Source organism: Monodelphis domestica, chromosome 3 (genome assembly GCF_027887165.1).
Source record: "Monodelphis domestica isolate mMonDom1 chromosome 3, mMonDom1.pri, whole genome shotgun sequence".
In the NCBI taxonomy this organism is placed as follows: Eukaryota; Metazoa; Chordata; class Mammalia; order Didelphimorphia; family Didelphidae; genus Monodelphis; species Monodelphis domestica.
Genome location: NC_077229.1, coordinates 513,420,444 through 513,442,260, shown reverse-complemented (window position 1 = coordinate 513,442,260; position 21,817 = coordinate 513,420,444). Strand labels below are relative to the sequence as shown.

At 37.0% G+C, this 21,817-nt stretch overlaps 1 protein-coding gene and 1 non-coding gene across 6 annotated transcripts in view; both read right to left on the bottom strand.

Moving 5' to 3' along the window:
- Positions 1 to 21,817, bottom strand: part of SLC38A9 (solute carrier family 38 member 9) — a 123,619-nt gene that overhangs the window by 62,860 nt on the left and 38,942 nt on the right. For all 5 annotated transcript variants that reach the window (XM_056824908.1, XM_007486322.3, XM_007486323.3 and 2 more), the window contains 6 exons: positions 16,013 to 16,145; positions 10,574 to 10,695; positions 10,153 to 10,216; positions 8,948 to 9,041; positions 6,834 to 7,004; positions 2,597 to 2,656 (listed from right to left, as the gene is read on the bottom strand). In XM_056824908.1, coding sequence (XP_056680886.1) covers positions 2,597 to 2,656; positions 6,834 to 7,004; positions 8,948 to 9,041; positions 10,153 to 10,216; positions 10,574 to 10,695; positions 16,013 to 16,145 — 644 coding nt within the window. The remainder of the gene's footprint in view (positions 1 to 2,596; positions 2,657 to 6,833; positions 7,005 to 8,947; positions 9,042 to 10,152; positions 10,217 to 10,573; positions 10,696 to 16,012; positions 16,146 to 21,817) is intronic.
- MIR12334 (microRNA mir-12334) lies at positions 17,533 to 17,594 on the bottom strand. Its single transcript, NR_162875.1, has one exon. It is a non-coding gene; the product is annotated as a microRNA mir-12334 (primary transcript).

Sequence of the window (21,817 nt, the reverse complement as noted above, 5' to 3'; positions counted from 1 at the left end):
TCATTCACTCATTATCTTAGAATGAACTTAAAAGAGTCAAGTGTAGTTCAGTGCATTTCCGAGAAGTACCCACCCAAACACATAGAGCTAGAAATCCCTTGCACCTCTACCCAGTCCCTATTTTGCTAGCTTTATAAGTCTTTGCAATACAGGGCTATATAAACTGATAATCAACTTGGTGGTGACCCAGCCCATGGTCATCACAGGAACCTTTGAAGGTGAGTTCCTAAATCAAATTGTCCTTCCCATATCCTATGGCTGAGCAAATTACCAACACTCATTCCCTTTATCTTGTTTTTTGTTGTTTTATGTTTAAGCAGGTAAGCTTCCTACCTCAAAAGTCCTTAGTGACTCCATATTGCTCCTAAGATAAAAAAAATAACCTTCTCAGAATAGTGTTTAAGGCTCTCCATGATCTGGCTCCAATCTATCCTTTTAGATTTATTTCTTTTAAAAATTATTTATTTTTAACATTCTTTAAAAATTTTTTATTTTATTGTTTCTTGATGTCTCATAGAGTCATTAGCTTCCACTTGCCCTATTTTAATTTTTAGGGAATGATTTTTTTCAGTGAGCTTTTGTACCTCTTTTTCCCTTTGCCCTTTTCTGCTTTTTATGAAATTTTTTTCTTCAATGAATTTTTGTGCCTCTTTTACCATTAGGGCAACTCTTTTTTTTAATGATATAATTTTTTTTTTCAGTATAATTTTGTGCCTCTTTTACCAAGCTGATAATACTCCTAAAGTGCTGAGGTAGAAACATGCTCTCCTTCTTCACTTCCACCTTTGAGAATTTTTATCTTTTATCAAGGCTCAACTCACAGTTCAGGCCTTTACTCACTCTTTTTTAGGCCTTCCCTAGTTTTTCGTGGCCTCAGCTATTTATGCTAACTCTTTCCTCAAATTACTTAGTACTTACTTACCTGGAGAAAAGTATCTCTACCTACTTTCACCACCTGGTAGAATGTAAGTTCACTGTGCATACCAAGATACTTTTTTGTCTATATATCTCTGGTACTTAGGATGCATAAGAAATGCTTAATAAATGTTACTTGAATTGGAAATGGAAGCCAGAAAGGGACTAGAAGGGACATGGGTTTTCCTATTTTAGGAAATTCCATATCCATAAAAGCATCTTACATACTTAAAGACAAATAACCAAAAGTTTATTTATTCTATAAACAAACCAATGTAATGTAATGATTGGCTATAAGACTCTGCTTTATTTATAAAACAACAGAAATATACCATGTATGTATGTCTATATATGTATACTTATACATCTGTGTAGCTATATCCTTAGGTATATATCTATATTTTTAGATATAAATATTTACACATATCTATATATAAATCGATGTGCAGATATATCTATATCCCTGTTGGAAAACCTATGGCACACATGCCAGAGGGGGGCTGCTCCCCTCCCCCTTTCCCCATGTGCCTGAGGATATTTTTCCCATTACCTGCCCCTCTGCCCAGCAGCCCAATGGGAGCATTTCTTCTCTTCCCTGTCTGGGGTAAGGTGAGGGGCTCACATGTGGCATGGGGGTTATGATTTGGGTACTTGGTCTCTAAATGGTTCATCATCACTGCTCTATATAAAACTATGACAAGGCCATACATAAGAATTTAAGGGAATTTTACAGTTCCTTGAATCAAGCAAAACTCTCTAATGTTCAATTCATGAGATTCAATAACTGCTTAAGAGCCTAAATGACAGTCATAGAATGTGAAAGTCAATGTAATACAACCTTCCTGGCACTAGTTGGCAAATGATAAATTTTCCCTATGTTAAAGGAAAAAATTTGATTCAGTTTCATGATTCATATTTTCAGCATAATTTCAGCTAATAAGTTATTCTTTTTAAATACCCGTGTAAAATGTAGACATTGTCCACATAAAGGTCATTCACCCAAGGCAAGAGATGAAATCTTACATTTTATCAAAAATAAAAACAACTCATTCATTTCATTTCTTTTTCCCCCTTAAACCTCACCCTTCCATTTTAGGATGAATACTACCTTGATCAAATGAAGCTTTTCTAAGAGAAGTCAAGATTTCTTTCTCAAGATTCCAACTTTCCTTTTAATGCTTGTTTTTGTTCAGTTGTTTTTCAGTCACGTCTGAATCTTCATGACCCAATTTGGAGTTTTTTGGCAAAGATTCTGGAGTGGCTTGCCATTTCTTTCTCCAGCTCTTTATACAGATGAGGAAACAGGTAAACAGTATTAAGTGACTTGCTCAGGGTCACACAGTTGGTAAGTGTCTGAGGTCAAATTTGAATTCAGATCTTTCTGACTCCAGGTTTGGTGCTTTATCCACTGCACTTCCTACCTTCCCTTTTAAAGATTAGTGATCTCTATTTTATTGTCAGGACATTCTTCTTGATTTGCTGATAAACACTTCTATAACATATGAACTTAGGAGATGGGGGGGAAATAATAAAGTATGATTCTCAGATTAAATAATTAACTATTTATTTATTTTAAGCTCAAAGAATCCCAATCCTCCAACTATTAAACTGAAACAAAAAGTCACAGGCTTTGGCTCTAATTCTTATACACTACTTAAGAAATTGCTATAGAACAACTTACCTGGATTGGTACCATTTGTACTAAGGATGTTATCTGTGATGTTAACATGATGAACAAAATCTGAAATATGAAAATAAACATAATTAATGTGATCCAGATGCTGAAACCATCACTGGAACCACGCTAGACACTAACAGCTAGTGTGCCAGTCTTAGAAATAAAGGTTCTAAATTTTTGTCTGTTGATAACTTAGCTTCTTTTTGTCATAGAAATTCCCATCTGATAAAGGTGTCACCCACCACCCTGAAAGCATGAAAAGGTTAGTGAAATAATACATTCATGCAAATTCACATGTCTCATAGTGGAAACATTCCTATTTTGATTTTAACTTCAAAACTATGGTACTTGACATTTCCAGGGCTCCGAAAGAACTGTGGTGTTCTGGATTAAAATAAATACATGTATTTCCCCTCACAGAGGAAGTGGAATGAGGCATTTAAATTACTTTGTGATTTCATAATTTGCCCCTGGGTGACCTTCTTAAAGACTAATGTTTATAAAGTATTATGTAATCTTTGGACGAAAAATATATTACTTTACGAATTGCCATTATGAGGATGCCAAGATCCAATCCAGCTTCACAGGGATGATTTAGGCCACTTATCAGTTCTCTTGACTTTCTCCATTTCTCAAAATTTCTCAACATTATTACTTAAGCTTTCCTCTTTTTTGTCTGTTTCAGAGGAAAGATACTTATTCCTCACTATATCTAATTCCCCTCCTACTGCCCTTGACCCCTCCTGCTTTTTGATGACCTTGATCCAGAAACCAATCTCTTCTCACACATATCTTTCAGTTATCCCCAGGCTTCACATAGCTCCTTCCCTTTTACTTAGAAAGTCCCCAGGTTTCACTAGAAGACAAACAGCTCTCCATCTTGATCCTTGTGTCCCACCCAGCAACCATTTCATCTCTCGCTTATCTTTGCCTCATTTCTTGAACAAGTTTCTGTCCTCAGTTCTCTCCCACACGCTCCTTAACCCTGAATAATTGGGCTTCCTCCTCTGCCATTTGCAGCACTGGGCCCAGTTTTCATGTCTATCTTGAACCTGCTCTTATTCTGAGGGATTTCAGCTTCCAAGTTCATGTACCCAGAAAAACCCTCGTCTCCCAGTCAGACTCCCAATGTAACACTGATGTACACCTTCATGCCACCCCAGTCCCATATGATAATGGTAACATCCCTCTCTTGCCACTGCCCACCAATGTTCTACCCACACATTTCCTCACCTCTCTCTCTCACATCTTGTTCCCTTGGAACATGGCTTCCTTCCTCACTACCTGTACTGGTCTAAATCACTAATGAGAACTTTATAGCAAAATTCAATAGACTTTTCTCAGGCCATCTTTCTTGACCTCTCTGTAGCAGACCCCACGGACTACCCCTTCTTTCTAGGTATTCTTCCTGGGTTTTTATGTCACTATTCTCTTATCAATCTTTTTGTCTATCATCCATCTTTCATCTTCTACATGTGGCTGTATCTCAGGGATTCATCCTGGCCTTCTCACTTGGTAATTTCATTGGCTCACATGAATGTATTTACGTGCAGTAAGTGGACTAAACTAGATGGCTTCTAAGGTTCCATGAAGGCTATGATCTATACAGATAACTCCCAAATCTACCTAACCACCTTTCGTTTCCCTTCTGAGCGCCATTCCCTTATCTCTAATTATCTGCTAGACATTTCCAACCATCAGGATCTCAAACTCAGTAGCTCAAAGAAAAACTTATCTTTTCCTCCTTCTCAAGTCCTTACTTCTGTTTAAGGCGCTACTATGCTTCCAGTCACCAAGGTTAACAGCCTAGAAGTCAACTTCAGCTATTCCAAAAAGTTGCCAACACTTGGTAATTTTCCTTCTCGCATCTGTCCCCTCCCCCCCCCCACAGTCACTATCTGGTTCGGGCCCTCATCACCCCTCACCTTACCTGCTGTAAGAGCTTACTAACTGGTTCCCCTGCCTCTGATCTCTCCACTCTACATTTTTTTTCCTCCACATTATAAATTCGTGTACTATGGGTCTGACAATGTCACTCCTCTATTTAAGAAATGTCACTGGTGTCTTAGGGCCTTTAGGATAAAATAAAAACTCTTCTGCTTAGCTTTTAAAGCCTTCTACAATCTGGCCCTGACCTCTCTTTCTAGACCAATTACACACACCATTATCCCTTACACACTGTTTTAGCCAAACCATCCTACTTTCTATTCCTTGCATATGATAATCTAATTTCTGCCTCTGTGCAAACACAGACTATCCTCCATACCTGAGACTTTCTTCCTTCCTACCCCCATATCTTGGAACTTATAATTTTCCTTCCTTCAAGGCTCAGATCAATCGATATCTCCCAAAGACCTTTCCTAATTCTCTCAGCTGTTATAACCCTTCCCTTCCAAAATACCATGTATAAATTCTGCACACAGCTTGTTTTTTATCTGTCAACACATTATTTATCTGTATCTACCTATGAATAGATTAATAGAATATAAATTCCTGGAGGGCAGAGATTATGTCACTTTTTTATTTGTATCCCTAGTACCTAGCTCATAGTAGGCACTTAATAAAAGCTTGAATGACAGATCCATTACAATTCTTGATTTTTATCAAGCAGAGTTGAATCATTAATTTTTGATCCATAATAATCTGACCTTTTCTGTTGATGCGCTTCATTCATTTCTCATCCTTAATGCAAAACTGGTCTACTTACATTTCCCACATATTCTTGGTATCCTGATTTTCATATATGCTGCTTTGAAAGGAATTTCCAGAAAAAAAAAATCCCAAGATGATTTTCAAACTATCTTTTGTTCCAGGATTTTTTAGAGGCAATGTCACATTGCTTTAAATCAGGAGGGCATAAGTTAAGAGTTTGGAAAAAGTATTTTAAGGCATTTCACTATAAAGCTATATTTATAAATTCATTAAAATCAATATACAGTTTTGCTTTATGATACAAGCATTTAATTTATAAGCTCACTCCAGGAATGACTTCTTTGGCCAATGGCTTATCCCCACCCTATCTTTCTCCTTCTCTCTTTTTTCTTTCTCTGTCTCTCTCTGTACTGCTAAGCTGAACCAAGCCAAGTAAAAGAGATCAAGGGTCCTAGAATCCAGCCTGTTAGTCAAATGTTCCAGGGTTTTTTATGCTTATGTTCCATAACACTTCCTTTTCTGAATCTTTTCCCCTAATATTGATCTCCCAGCATGCTAGCACCTTTGTGTGATGTTAGGGAAGTTTTACTTTGTAGAAACAAGGATATTGTGGGTATCTTCTGTTACCAAAACTTCAGCTGTAGCTTTTGTGATGGGGAGAAAGGTCTAGCCTAGACACTGCTAACCCAGGTCCTCCTTGTAGCTAGGGAGCCAGTCCCTGGGACAGACACAAAGGATATGAGCTTTATTTGTTTATTAGAAGCAAAGGCTTGCCCCCAGCTTCATCACTTACTCAGCCTTGCATATTCTCCTCACTTTTGGGTTGTAGGGGAGGAATTTTTCTCTTAACTCACATTTCATCAGAATAAGAAAGCAATGGCATTTTCGCTAAATAAAAGTAAAGGCTTTAGTGAAGCCAGAACAAGTTTTAACCTTGTGCCTAGAACATATGAACTTTAAACACGTGTCTAGTTATGACACCATGTGAGAGAAGCCTCTGATACTGAAATTCTGCTCCAACCTCCCAACACAGAAAGGGGATTAGTCAATTCTAATGAGAAAGAATCTAAAGCCACACGGTGAACCGGGAACTTCAAGGGTAACTGTGACTGTCTATGGTATTGTCTAATTTGATTTTAGAACCTAATCACTGTACAGAAGGTGTCTCCAGTGTAAGGTTAAAACAGTTTTAAAGATCACAATCCTAACAATCTGCTGAAATAGGTCTTTTTAGCAACTGCTAAAGAGCAGACATTATTTACCTCTATTTTTGAGACAAGATAATAGCAGACATATTTCTAGTGCTTTAAGATTTACAAAGATCTTTAGAGAAGTTTCTTCTTTAAGCCTTAAACAAACCTAGGAGATGTATTATCCTTCCTATAGGTATTATCAACCTCATTTTACAGATGAGAAAACTGGACATTAAAGAGGTTCAGTGATTTACTTATGCAAACACAGCTAGTAAAAGTCAGAGTGGAATTCTATCTAACTCGCCTCAGAATCCAAGTTCAGCAAATTAAACCATATCATATGTAGTACTATGGTAGTAAAAGGAGATGAAACAAGAGTAAAAGATATTACTTACTGAAAATGAATTTTCCGGTGTTGTAAAGAAAATTGGACATAAGCACCCAATAAACTATCATGGCTCCAATGAGAGATACCAGAGAGAAAAGCAGAGCAGACCACTGACCAAAGGAGCCAAAATAATATTTGCAAACATCTGGAAATTCCCAGTTAGAGGTATCTAATGAAGCTAGATCAAAAAAAAGATGGACAAATTAAGTCAAATATTTCATATTTACATGACAGTTCTTATCCCCAAATTCTCTCTGAAAACTTATCAGGAGATTGGTCTCCTCCCCACCAGAAAGGTTCACTTCAGGAGTCTCCTTTAAAGGACAAGCCCTCAAGTCCTGACCCTTCCCCACTCTTTCCACTCTGAAAGACTTACAGTGTTTTAGAAACTGACATAAACACAGTATCCTGGAATTAGTTCATTTATCATTGAAATTTTGTAATTTCTGTCAGCTATTTAAAACATACTTAACAATGTTATGGAGGTCAATGTTTTGGGAACAGAAACTCACAATGAGACTTGAAATGTTTAGAAGTTGGACAGAGTTTGATGAGAACACTTCTTGTAAAGGGACCTGAACCAGTTATGCCTAATCAAGACATCAATTTAATAAGAGGCCTCTTCTACTTTCAGTTCTAAGTAAATGCTATTCCCAAGGAAAACTGAGGGGCAGCACCTAGTTAATTACAACAATGGATAAACTTGGATATCTCTAAGTAGTTTATTGTTTACGTTTTGTCCTGAGAACTGTGTTTAGGTCTTACAAGTAAGCCCTTGGAAATAATCCTGTCCTATGTATCCAGAGGCAATCAAATTAGTAAATATACTCAATTATTTATATACTACAAAATGGTCAATTTTGGTCTAACTCGTATTCAGACTGAAAGGGAAAAAATAAACTCAGCATAATCTTAGAATTTGAAAGCTTTGCAAATGTTTGGTGATAATTCTATAACTGTAAAGGAATGTTAAAATAAAGTGGCATCTAAAGATTCTCTCTCCTCTCTCTCTTTCTGAGACAATGTCTACAAAGTACTATATAAACCTTCAAACATGCTATGCTAGCTATTATTACAATAATCATCATAATAGTTGCATCGAATTTTTAAAATGTTATTTGGCCAAAGTATCCATCAGATGTTGTTTGGAAGTATTATTAGGGAAGCTGGATTCTCACTTTAAAAAAAAGGCACAGCCTTAGACCCCTCAATTTTCTGCATGTGTTTAAAACTCCAAGCTCAATCCAAATTTGATATAGAGAAATTGAAACTAAAAATAAGTCCTCTTCTTTTTAATGGGGATCCCAATATTCTAAGAATCTCTCAAGACCAAAGACATCAAAAAGCAGAAGGGAAGTCTACTTAGAGAAGGCCCGAACTGAATAAAATAGCTCCAAGTTTCTAGTTTATCTCGGTAGGATCCAGTAAATGTGTATTTTGTACTTAGGGGACAAGGAAAAAAAGTCTGAAAAATCAGTAAGGAAGCAATATCAAAAGTCAGTGAAATTCAAGAAATATTTTTGTTGCATTATTTCCAACACTTTTCTAGTATTATTTCTACTTTTAAGAGAGGACCCTCCAAATTTATTTGAGACAGGTGTAGGGCTAAAAAACTCACCCTCAACAGACAAAAATATAGGTCCTTTCAATACAGTTCAAGCAAAAGTCTTATTTAAAATCTATGCCATGTACAAGGGCCCTGAAGCTCTCCCAAGTTTAAGATTCTTTTGAATCACACAAATTGTATGAAAAATGAGTACATTCTACAAAGAACCACATGCTTCCATGGATTTCAAAGGCAGACACTACTATTTTAAACATTTCAATCCAGCAAAAAAACTAGGAGTTTTTTCCTCCTCCTGATAGGGAGGTGCTGTTGTTATTATCCGGAAAGGTCAAAGGGGGCATAATTATAGGGAAGCAATATTATAAAAAAGCATTAATTAAACATTTAAAAAATAAAATGTAGGTCACCTAAAGATTAAAACAAAGTAAAAATAAGATTAATGATTGTAGAATGAGAAAAATGAGTACTTTAGGCATATGGCAGATCATCAATAAATGCTTAATGACTGATTAATACCCACATCAGTAATCTATTTCAATGGGTCAGATTCTTACATATCATTGTCCGTGATTTTACTACTCTGCAGCAGCAATAAAGTGTTAAAAGACCCATCAGAATGATGACACAGATGCCAGTGGTAAATCCAGCCTGTGTAAACACAAAAACATTTTTACTTGTAAAATAAAGTGCAAAAAAAATTGTCAGAAAAATGTGAAGCTCTTTGTACAACTACAAAAGAAAAGACAAAACTACAAATCTCCAAGAAAATCATATGGATCCATGATTATATTATCACAGAGTCATCAAAGATGTTCAGAACTGCAAAATGGCAAAGATTTCAGAAGAAGGGATTAGTTACTATTGGAGGGGCTAAGGGAAGATAGGAATAGTAGGGTATTGTTGGTAGACAAGTAAGTACAATAATTCTGAAAAGCAATTTGGTATTATATAAACAAAGTGACCAAAATGTCCATATCCGTTGACCCAGAGATTTTACCACTAGGTTTATACCTCAATAGGCCACTCTTAAGAAAAAAAATCTCAATATATGATACGTTCCAAAGGAACAATAACACTTTTTTATGCTAGCAAAGAATTGGAAACATACTGGAAGCCTATCAATTGGGAAATGACTAAATAAACTGTAGTATAGGAATAGTATAGAATATTACTGTGCTATTAGAATATGAATATAGAAGCAAGGAAAAGAGCTACATGAACTAATGCAGAGTGAAGGAAACAAGGCCAAGAAAACAATATATGCGAATGACTACAATAATATAAATGGAAAAAAAACACAAAAAAATCAAGAATAAATATTGTAAAATCTCAAAGAACAAGTAGGGCTCTAAGAGATACAAGTATATAACCTAACACACCAATTTCATAGAGGTGGGAGATCTCCATGGGTGTCAAACCTTGCATATATTTTTAAAAAGGTATATCACTTTTGTTGATTTCTTCTCTTTTTTTCCTTTTAAAAATATAATTTATAACATGGAATGGTTCTTGGGGAAAGAGTGGGGGAGAAAGTAGAGGGAATATTCTAGTGATATTAAAAAACTTAAAAGATATCAACAAAAAATGGATTTTAAAAAAATGCCCTGAATTCTTGGAATAATGAATTCAATCACTGATTAAGTAGCCAATTATTTTCTTTAAGTTAATCATGCAAAATTAGTAAAATTTCTACTATAACTCTTAAGACACAAAGAAAAAAATTCTTTTTAGGCAAAAAGTAATAGAAAAGTAACTTTACCTGTTTAATTGCCCATGGAATACTTAGTATAGATGTTCCCATCATAGTATTCCAAATCATGAAGCTGAAAAAAGTAGAGAAATGGCAGTGAGAAAATGGAATTTGATTCTGTAGGTCATCATAGTTTAAAGTAAATTTAAAATATGATGTTAATGAATAGAAAGAAGCCTGTTTTTGGAATCTGAGAAGATTGAGAAGAAGGAAAAGATCTCTCAACACTTCCTGGCGGTGAGACCCAAGAAAGTGTTCTAACTTCTCAGTGCAGGGCCTCTAGAACAGTATACAGTCCTTGCTTATTGATAGCTTCCTTACCAGGAGCTCCCTATAACAATGAAATGATAGGTCTGGACAAAACCAACACATCATATAACTTACACTCTCACACAATTTAAGTAACTCTCCAGAAAACAGCTGTACGTACATTGTGACTAAACTGGTGTTTTTACCATAGCCATCTGTGTAGCATTCCATTTTAAAGGCAGAACCCAGTGGGCTGTATATATAGAGCTCCTCAGGGTCTGGAAGCACATGATCAGGAGCAATCTGGTCAAAAGACAAAGAGAATGAAATAAACGTGAGTTGACCAGGAGTCATAACACCATGCTGCTTCTTTATTCTGCAGCAGAATAAAACAACAGGTTGTCCTGAACAACTAAAAATATTCTTTTTCAAGTTAAATGAAGAATTTGGTTTAATGTGGAACCTGTTCCAGAGGCATCAGGGTGCACAGAATATATAGTAAACATTTACCTGGAATCCAACCCCCTGGAACATTCATTTGGCTAGAATTTTTTTCTTCTTCACTTTTATGGGGAAGAAACTAATAGCAATAAAGGATTAACTAAAAAATGGAACTATGAAGGCTTCTTCTAGAAGGCTGAGCTCAGCACTGATTTGGTCCTGTAAGTCTTCTCTAGCTGGAGCAGTGCACAACTAAGGTTTGTAATAATATTGGTGTGACAAGATTCTGAATTGCCTTCAGAACCACCTAAATGGAAGAAATTGCATTTAGATTAGTTCTGGTCTTTGGTCTACTAAATTTATTTTCTAATTTCTAATACTCTTAAAAACTGTGATCTAACCAACAACATGGAAATGGGTTAGAAACAGGAACACATGTGATACCCAGTGGAATCGCGCGTTGGCTATGGGAGGGGTGGTGGGAGGGGGGAGGAAAAGAAAATGATCTTTGTTTCCAATGAATAATGTTTGAAAATATCCAAATAAAATAATGTTTAAAAGGAAAAAAAACCTGTCATCTATATACATATCTAGATATATGTCTAAAGAAACCAATTTTTATCTATACATCTATGTATACATATACATACATACAAACATATATAACTACTATATATACATATTTATATATACACACATCCATAATATTTTCCAGTTAAAGTATTAATAAGTATATCTTGTTTTGAGCAGAGATTTACTTTAACTTACATAAAAGAACTAGCTCAACCTATCCTGATCTAGTTATTTGAATGAATCTTTTTTCCATCCACACCCCTGATGAAAGGATATATTTTTTCATGATATCTTTCATTCCATTTAAAAATTAATAATATTTCATCTTTCTCCTCAATTACATGAGAAAACAAAATTTTAAACTTTACTTGTTTTTTTTAAGTTTGAGCCAAATCCTCACTGTCCTTCCCTGAGATAACAAGCAATCAGATAGAGATTCTACACGTGTAATAGCATAAAACAATTTTCCATTATTAGTCATTTTGTGAAAGAAAAAACTCAAACAAAATGAAGAAATAAAAGTGAAATATTGTATCATCTTGGTCTGCATTCAGACTCCCATCAGTTCTCATTCTGGAGGCAAATGATTTTTTTATTATGAGTCTTTGAGTCTTTTCTCAGATCAGTGTATTTCTAGGAGCAAAGTTAAAATAGTCATCATATAATATTGCTCTTACTGTGTACAGTGTTCTCCTGGTTCTGCTCACTTCACTTTGCATCAGTTCATGTAGCTTTTTTCAGGTTTTTCTTAAATCATCCTTCTCATCATTTCTTATAGCACAGTAGTATTCCATTACAATCATATACTACCACTTGTTTAGCCATTTCCCAGTTGATGAACATCCCCTCTGTTTCGAATTCTTTGCCACCACAAAAAGAACTGTTATCAATCTTTTTTGTACAAACAGGTACTTCTCCCTTTTATAAAATCTTTTGGGGATATAGACTAAGTAGTGGTATTGCTGGATCTAAGGTATGCATAGTTTTAAAGTCCTTTGGGCATTGCTCCAAATCAGTCTCCAGAATGACTAGATCAGTTCACAGCTCCACCAGCATTGCATTGATAGGTATGATGTGGTACTTCAGAGATATTTTAATTTGCATTTCTTTATCTGAAAACTGCCTATTCATATCCTTTGATTCTCAACCGGGGAATCTCTATTCTATTCTGCAGGAGGTATTAAAGGCAAATGAAAGGAGCAGCTAATTAGCACAGTGGAGAGAGCGTTAGTCCTGGAGTCAGAAAGACCCAAGTTCAAATCTGGCCTCAGACACTTCTCCTAGCTATATACGCTGGGCAAGCCACTTAACTCCAAGACAAAAGGTAAGGGTTAAAAAGAATTTTTTTAAACAAAAAACAAACAAAAGCACTTGTGCAAATATACAACAGGGGAAGCAATGGTTAAAAAGTCATTCATGGAATGTGAGGGGAGGGAAGTGGACCTAATGAGTCCACTGAGATGGCTCTCCAAAAAGCTGATGTGAACTTGGATTGGAGATGCCCAGTTCTAAATGCTACATTCAGAAAAGGGAGAGAATTGACAAACTGGATCACATTCAAAGAAGGTTTATCAAAATAGTGAAGAAAAGTGGAAAAATTGAATTGAATTGAATTGAAAAATCAATTGAAAGAACTGAAGAAATATTCAGCTTAGAGAAGAGAAGTCTTGGGAGACATGGCAGTCATCAATTATTTGGAAGGGCTGTCATGGAGAAAAGGAATGATTTATTTGGGCCACAAAGGGTCAAATTAGCAAAGATCAATGAAGTTACACTGGGGGGAAATTTGGCTTAATAAAGAAGATTCATGAAGCTTTGAGGGAAAATTGGTATAGATGACCTGTAAAATCCTTTCTAAATTTAAAATTCTATGATTCTTTTAAAAAATGTAATTCCTTAAGGTCAAATAGTCCCTCCCAATAAGCAATCATGATACAGAGACTTGCTAGCTGACATCCATCAACAAGTATATAGTAAATGTTTGCTATTTGCCCAGCACTGTTAGGCACATTAATGGAGAATGTAAGATATACAGTTAATGCCTCTAAGAATTGTGACACAGTTAGGAACATGACATTAGGAGAGTAGGAAAAAGCATATAGCAAGAAATGATGATAGGACAAAGGACCAATAAGACCAGCATGTATGCTGGGGACTCTACATGGACAGGTTCTTCCTCCTAGGCCTCTTCTACCTCACTGGTCTAGGATGGCCAGAACCAGATTAAAATCAGGGGAGTGTTTAACAAAATAAATAAAAAGAGAAGACAACATAGATAATGTTAGTTTGTAGTTTTTGAAGTTCATATATGGCTCACAAGACTCCATTTCTATTGAAGTGTGACACCACTGATCTAGATGACACTTATGGATATGCGGTTGTGAACTTCACTGACTGCCCTCTCTTTTTTACTATTTATCTATTCTTGAGGGAATAATACTGACATGTATACATACATGTGCCTGGGATTGCCTAGCCATCCACCTGCACCCGAGGGAGATGGGGACACTTCAGAAATAAGATCAGCAGACACTATGTTCATAAAAATACTGCCTGAGTGCCCCCTCCCCCCCATGGGTGTGCCTATGGCAGCAAGAGAGAGATCCTGTCTGTCAGGTCCTTAGGATCTCCAAAACGAAGACACATAAAATAATTAGACGACAGAGGAGTACGATTACGTCTATAGATGTCCTAAAAGATTTCAAAGAATGAAGAGAAGCGTGTGAATTAGTGTATGAGAAGTTAAGTCCTTTGAAGAAGAGCAGCAGGTGTCGGCATACTCCACAGTTCATACTATCTGGAAAAAAGGAGGATTGAGGTCTAGGACACCACTGAGATAAGGCGGCAAACTGCTTCTTTGGGAGGCTGATAACGAGAAGATGGGTCAGATATCCACCTCTCCCCTACTATTTTGGTCTTGGGAAGTGCTACTTTTAGCCACAGAATGAAAGAACAATAGATTTGGCCTCTTTCAGGTCCTAGTCTGTGATATGAGTGGAGAGAAGAAGGCAGTCTGATACAGAACTAGAGTAGAAGGTGCCAAAGCTGATATGAGGTGGAGGGAGAGACGGAAAGTAGGAGTACAAAGATGAAAAGGATATTGTGGTTGCTTTGGGGAACATCCAGAATGTGTTACCAGCCAGATACTTAATTTAATTCTTTTCATCATTTTAAAGCAAAAACATAAGGGGGAAAAAGGGAGAAGATATAACCAAATCGCACTGTTCCGCAATGTTATTTCTAACAACCTAGGAAAATGTATTTTGAGTGTTTTTGACAACCTAATAGTTCTTTATTATTTTGGTTTCTTTCTTTTTTTACTCAATTTCCAGCCTTATTTCCCAAAACTGCGGCTTATATTAGGGCCAGACTTTGAGTATTTCAGGAGGAACTATCAGGGTCTCATTTGGAACAGATTTATATTCTCTGAAGTTCTAGTACTATTTTTTCCAGGTATTGAGAGCTGAGTTCTTCAAAGATCTCAGGGGTGGTTCATGACAGGGACCTGTAAACTTTAATTGCACCCAAAGCAGTCTGATCTAGATTAATGCTCCCTTGAGGAATGCAGACAAACATATGGGAAAGTTCATAAAAGCAGATTCATCACAGTGTTTCTCTGCTTCCTTTGCTGACTAACATATAGAGCAGACTTGGTGTAGTTAAGTTAAATGGTTTATTAAGCCCTCTTGGAGTCTAAATCTTACATGTTCAGAGCCAGTACATCCTATGAAAAAACTAGAGCCTGTTTCTAACAGCAGTGTTCCAAAAAAAGGTTCATATTGAGAAAAGAAACTTCTTACGTCCTGCCTCACAAGGTTAACGACATTTTAAAATCAGACCAAGCTGACATAGGATTCTCATCTCAACAGCAATATGAAGGCCCTGGAAAATAAGGGAAGAAATGTAGGTTCTTCCTTCCACTCTTGCCTACCCCTTGTCATCAGAAATAAAAAAGATGGGGTGGGTGGGTTTTGCCATTTTTTTCTTCTTAATTTCCAGGCTTTCATATACTTTTTAACATACTCATCGTGATTATTTGTCAAATACCATGTTCCATTTTTATATTATAAAATAAGAAAAATAACTTTAGATGTATAAAAGGTACTTTAAAAAAGGGATAGTATCTATTCAAATTTCCCCATGTTTTTATCTCTTCCCTCCCCTTGTCCTAACAAAGTAAAATCCCTCAAATGAAAAAACAAGACAAAACACCTGCCACAAAACACAGGATGGTTCCCTTTAGCTCTATCAATTTTTTTTTCAGTTATAATTTCCAATGAACTCTAGACCATCAAAGACCCAAAGTCCTATTAGGGTTTCAGAAATTATTCTGTTTTCCCAGGGTTCCTAGGATTGGGGATAACTAAGATGAAGTTCAGACTTCCCAACACTACTGCTCATAAGAGTAGGGGCTAGAGCAGTTTCAGACAAAAGGAGACAAGCTGTTAGGCTTACTAACATCTGCATTCTCTAAAGCTGCCCTTGGCCTCTAGCCAGCTAAAAGTTCAATCAGAATGGCAACCTTTTGGTAGCTGCCTTATTTGTGCTATGGCAGATTTACCATTTGTTTCAATGCATTATTAGACACTTGGGCTTTGCCCCTTACCAATGCCCTGCCAGAGGAAGATGTGAGTCGGCTGTAGTAATGAATTCGGTTGTTCATGGCAGAGGCATAGTCACTGACTCTTATAGTGTCGGTAGCCATACTGACAATGTTTGTAGGCTCCACGTGAAAAGGCCTGAAAGAGAGAATACAAACAAGAAAAACAGTAGTTTACCATTTCTCAGAGGCCAGAATTTCTGAAAATCAAACATTTCACGGAGGTTCTTCTTTTTTGAAAATTTTATTTAATTAGTTGATTTAGAATATTTTTTATTTGGTTACAAGATTCATGTTCTTTCCCTCCCCTCCCCCAACCTCATCCCATAGCTGGTGTGCAATTCCACTGGGTTTTACATGTGTCACTGATCAAGATCTATTCCCATATTATTAATATTTGCACTAGAGTGATCATTTAGTCTATATCCCAATGATATCCCCTCAACCCATGTGATCAAGCAGTTGTTTTTCTTCTGTGTTTCTACTCCCACAGTTCTTCCTCTGAATGTGGATGGAGTTCTTTCTCATGAGTCCCTCAGAATAGTTCAGGATCACTGCATTGCTGCTAGAGAAGACCATTACGTTTGATTGTGCCACAGTGTATCCGTCTCTGTGTATATTGTTCTCCTGGTTCTGCTACTTTCACTCTGCATCACTTCTTGGAGGTTGTTCCAGTTCACATGGAATTCCTCCACTTTATTATTCCTTTGAGCTCAATAATATTCCATCACCAACAGATACCACAATTTGTTTAGTCATTTCCCAATTAGAGGGCATCCCCTCGTTTTCCAACGTTTTTGCCACCACAAATAGTGTGGCTATGAATATTCTTGTAACAAGTTATAAGAGAGAGAAATCTGGAAACTTTGGGAATAGCCTGGAAGAGCTGCAAGAATCCTGCAAGCAGGGAAGGGGGGAATGTGGAAAAAGAACCTGGAACCTTGGAGAGGGAAAAAAAGCTGAGCTAGGCAGTTGAAACGGACTCCTGGCACAGAGTACCTGGGTAGAGGGGTTTGACTGACTGAATCAAAGTCAGTGATCTTTCTCTCCCTGAATTCCTGATCCCAGATCTTCCCAAACCCCAGCCAGTGGACAGGGACTTTGAGAGATGAGCAGTCCGCAAAGAAATTCTCTACAACCCAACTCCCTTTGAACCTTGAACTTGGTGACACTTGGTGTGCCAGCCAAGAAACCAGAGTTTCTCTTCTCTGAACCCCTAAGGGGTTCAGGTTATCAGATCTGAGCCATCCAATTTTGGGGGGAAGAGTGTTAGAGACTCCCTCTCCCCCTCCTGAATCTCAATCCTTACCTTTCATCAGTCCTGTCCCTTTCCTGCTTCCCTTGAATAAACTCAGTTATTAGCACCCAAAATTGACTCCAGCTTTATTAGAAGACAGCCTAGATTGAGGGGGGAGAGAAGTGGTCTCTCACTCTCCAGAAGAAAGAGGCTTAACACCTGAAACCTCTTTCAACAAAGATCCCAGAGATCCTGGCAGTAGGAGTTGAAGACACAAACAGTGAGGGGGTCTAGTCAGAGAGGGATGAGGGGGGAAAGACAAAATCCATCCTCCTTTTCTCCTCTGGCTAAACACCACCACTTCCTCTCACTCTGTCCTTGCCTAGAAGAAAGTAGACTCCATTCCCCTTCACCTTCTCTTCCTTTATTATAAGTCTCTCCCCTTCCTTTTCCTATTTTTTATTGCAAAGTCTTTTTCCTTATTATCTCTCTGGGGTATAAACCCAGCTGTGTTATGGCTGGTCAAAGGGCAGACAGTCTTTGCCCTTTGAGCATAGTTCCAAATTGCCTTCCAGAATGGATGGATCAATTCACAACTCCACCTGCTGGACATACATTAATGTCCCAATTTTGCCACATCCACTCCAATATTTATTACTTTGCTGTCATGTTAGCCAATCTGCTAGGTGTGAGGTGATACTTCAGAGTTGTTTTGATGTGCATCTCTCTGATTATAAGAGATTTTGAACACTTTTTCATGTGCTTATTAACAGTTTTGATTTCTTTATCTGAAAATTGCCTATTCATGATCCTTACCCATTTATCAATTGGGGAATGGCTAAAATCAAACATTTCAAAAAGGAATTTCTGGTCCTCCCTTCAAGAGGGCAGCAAACACTCTTGGGAAAGGAAAGAATTAAAACGATATATTTTCTAAATCTACAGAATGGAACTTTTGTTTAATGTTGGGGAATGCGGTGATGGAAGGGACATGTAAAAATGGCACTTGAAGTAATAATTAGAAAGAAAAAAGGCAATAGTTTAGTCTCTATTATAAAGCTTAGACAGAGCTTTGGATGTTTTCTCATGAAGCTGTTGGCACCAAATCAGGGAAATAAAATAAAGGAAAGTCCCTTTATTGCAGATCATCTCCTTCTTAACTATGGAACAAGTCTACTTCCTTTAATAAACAAAAGTCATATTTCTTGGCTTAGACACATGGCAGGGGATAGGCCTGCCAACCACCTCCCTTATGATATAAGGCTCTCTCACAATAGGAAGAAATTCAATATCAGAACCTTACAGATATTTTGCTTCATTTTTCCATTTCTTAATTTTATTCTCCTTAAAGAGTCTTTACTCCTTGTTACTGCTATAAGAAATTCCCCTTCTAAGTAACCAAAAACATGGTGACATCTAAGATCCTGTCTAAAAATCCATGATTCAATTATCCTGAGATAACTCCTATTAGGTCCTTATTCTACAAAAGGGCTGAATTTCTCTGCTGAAGAACAATCAACCTCAGGGACTGTGGGAAGATGGCAGAGTTGGGTGTGAAGCTTTCTCATCCTCCTAATACCTGCCCACAAACTATAAAAAATAACTCACAGAATCAATGCTAAAAATGGTAAAAACAGACAAGATTTGGGAGTGAAGCTAAGTGGCCAGGAATAACTAGGGAAGAACATCTCTGCCTCCCCTGGCCTCAGTCCCACTGTTAAGACATCCCTGAACAAACAACAAAGAATCAGCAAGCTATAGGCCATGGGAGAAGGACAAGAGCAAACAACATGTAATCAATAAGGCAGTCCCTGGAGGTTGGACCAGTAACCTCTAGAACTGGCAAGCAAAGGGCCCTGGGAGCAGCTTTGTCGGCTGTGGCTCAGCTCCAGCGATCTCCACTCTCCCACAGCTGGGGTTTGAAAGAGTGAATACCATAGTCAATAGGCACTAGGCCCTGAGAGCAGCACCTTCAGCCTCACTGCTGACCAGGAAAGGTTTTTGAGGGCCTGAGGAACATGGACGAGAGAACTGCTCTACCCCAGGCTGAGGGGAGGAGGCATGAGGAAGGCATGCACACCAATGAATGTAGTTGCTAAGGGGCTATGGCTCCCTCAGTGGTGGTCACTCCCAGGAGAGTGGAGTTCCTGGTTGCTGCTAACAGGGAGGTGTGCACCTCCTTGCAACTACAGTGGTAGAACTTGTCCTGGGCTCTGGTTGGAGTAACTGAGGTCAGTTATGGACTGGGCCTTGAGTAGAGGAGTAGGGATTACAGCTAACAGTAGATTATAGACATCAGAAGAAAACCCTGAAACCTGAGCATCATTCCTCAGTACCCTAGGAGCCCTAAGCCTCTATCATTAAGCTAATAATTGAATTTAAAAATTTTAAATTAAAAAAAAAAATTAAATGAGCAAGTAAAGGGGATAGAACCCAACTATTGATAGCAATTCTGGCAACAGAGAAGACTTGGGTTCAAACTCAGTGGACAGTGAAGTAAAAACACCTACTTCTAAAACAGCAAAGAAAAACAATAAATGGTCACAAACTCAAAAAGAGTTTTTTAAAACAACCTTAAGGGGGCAGCTGGGTGACTAGTGGATTGAGAGCCAGGCCTAAAGATGGGAGGTCCTAGGTTCAAACTGGGCCTCAAAACTTCCTATCTGTGTGACCCTGGGAAAGTCACTAAACCTCCATTGCCTAGCCCTTACCACTCTTCTGTCTTAGAATCAATATTGTATATATTGGGTAAGGGTTTAAAAAAAAAAAGACCTTAAAAAACAAATGAGAGAGGTTGAAGAAAAATTAGGGGAAAAATAGAGCAATAAAAGAAAATAAAGAAGATTATGAAAGATCACCCAAATGGAAAAAGAAATATGGAAATTGACAGCAGAAAATAATTCATTAAGAACTAGAATTGGACAAGGAAAAGAACTTCCTAAGGCAACAAGAAATAATACAGCAAAATCAAAATCAAAAGAATGAAATAGAGAATATGAAACATCTTATCACAAAAACAACTGACCTGGAAAAGAGATAAAATACAGACAATTTAAAAATAACTGGTATCCCAGAAAGTTATTAAAAAAAAAGTTTAGACATCATACTCCAAGAAATTGTCATGGAAAACTGCTCAGAAATTCTAGAATCAGAGGGTAAAATAGAAATGGAAAGAATCCATTGTTCACCACACCTCAAAAGGACCCCAAAATGAAAATGCACAGGAACACCATTGCTAAGTTTCATAGCTCCCAGGTTAAAAGAGAAAATAGAAGTAACAAGAAGAACAAAAGAACTGGGTTTACAACCAAGAATAACATATCTAGCAAAGCTGAGTATAATTATACGAGGTAAGAAATAGATATTTAATGAACTAAAGTAGTTTCAAATATTCTTGGGGAAAAACCCAAAATTCAGTACAAAATTTGATCTATTGGAAGCATACAAAGGTAATTATGAAAGACCAATTATAAGCTGCACAAAAGGTCAAATTGTTTAATTCTTATGTGGGAAAATGTCATCTATAATCTTTATGAACAAAATCATTACCTAGGTATTTTGAAAGGACATATATAGACAGAAGACTTTAGATTGAGTTGAATATAATAAAATGAGCTAAAATAATAGTAAAGTTGACCAGAAAAAAGTAAATTGAACAATTATCTTATATACAAGAGGAATGAATGGAAGAACTGCCGCAGAAAAGGGGAAGAGTTGGTGGAGGGCTGGTACTACTAGAATCCAGCTCTCATCAGATCTGGATTAAAGAGAGAACAACATATATAACTAGAAGGATAAAAATTTTAATATTCAGAGAAACAGGAGGGAAAAGATAAAATAAGGGAGGAACTAAGAATTCTCCATAAGGGGCTAAAAGACTAAGGGAAGGTAGAATAGATTCAAAGGAAAGCAAGAGGATAAGAAAAGGGACTCTTACGGGGAGGGATTTTTTTTTTATTATTAAAATTTTATTTTAATAGCAAATTTCCACATAAGTTTTCTAAAGCCGTATGATCCATATTGTCTCCCTCCCCTTCTTCCTCCCAATCTGGGTTATATATGTATTATGATGCAAAAAACATTTCCATATTATTCATTTTTATAAACAAATAATCATATAAAACCAAAACCCACAAACATATACCCAAATAAACAAGTGATAAATCATATGTTTTCATATGCATTTCTATTCCAACAATTCCTTATCTGGAGGCGGATAGCATTTTTTTCATAAGTTCTCAGAATTGTCCTGGATCATTGTATTGCTGTTAATAGCAAAGTCTATCGCATTTGATTGTTCTCAGTATTGCAGTTACTAAGTATAATGATCTCCTGGTTCTGCTGATTTCACTCTTCAGTTCATGTAGATCTTTCTAGCTCTTTCTGAAAGAATCCTGTTCATCATTCCTTATAGCACAAAGGTATTCCATCACCATCATATACCACAATTTGTTCAGCCATTCTCCAATTGAGGAATATCCCTTTAGTTTCCAATTCTTCACCACCACAAAAAGAGCAGCTATAAATATTTTTGTACAAACAGGTCCTTTCCTATTTTTTTTCGGGGGTGGGGG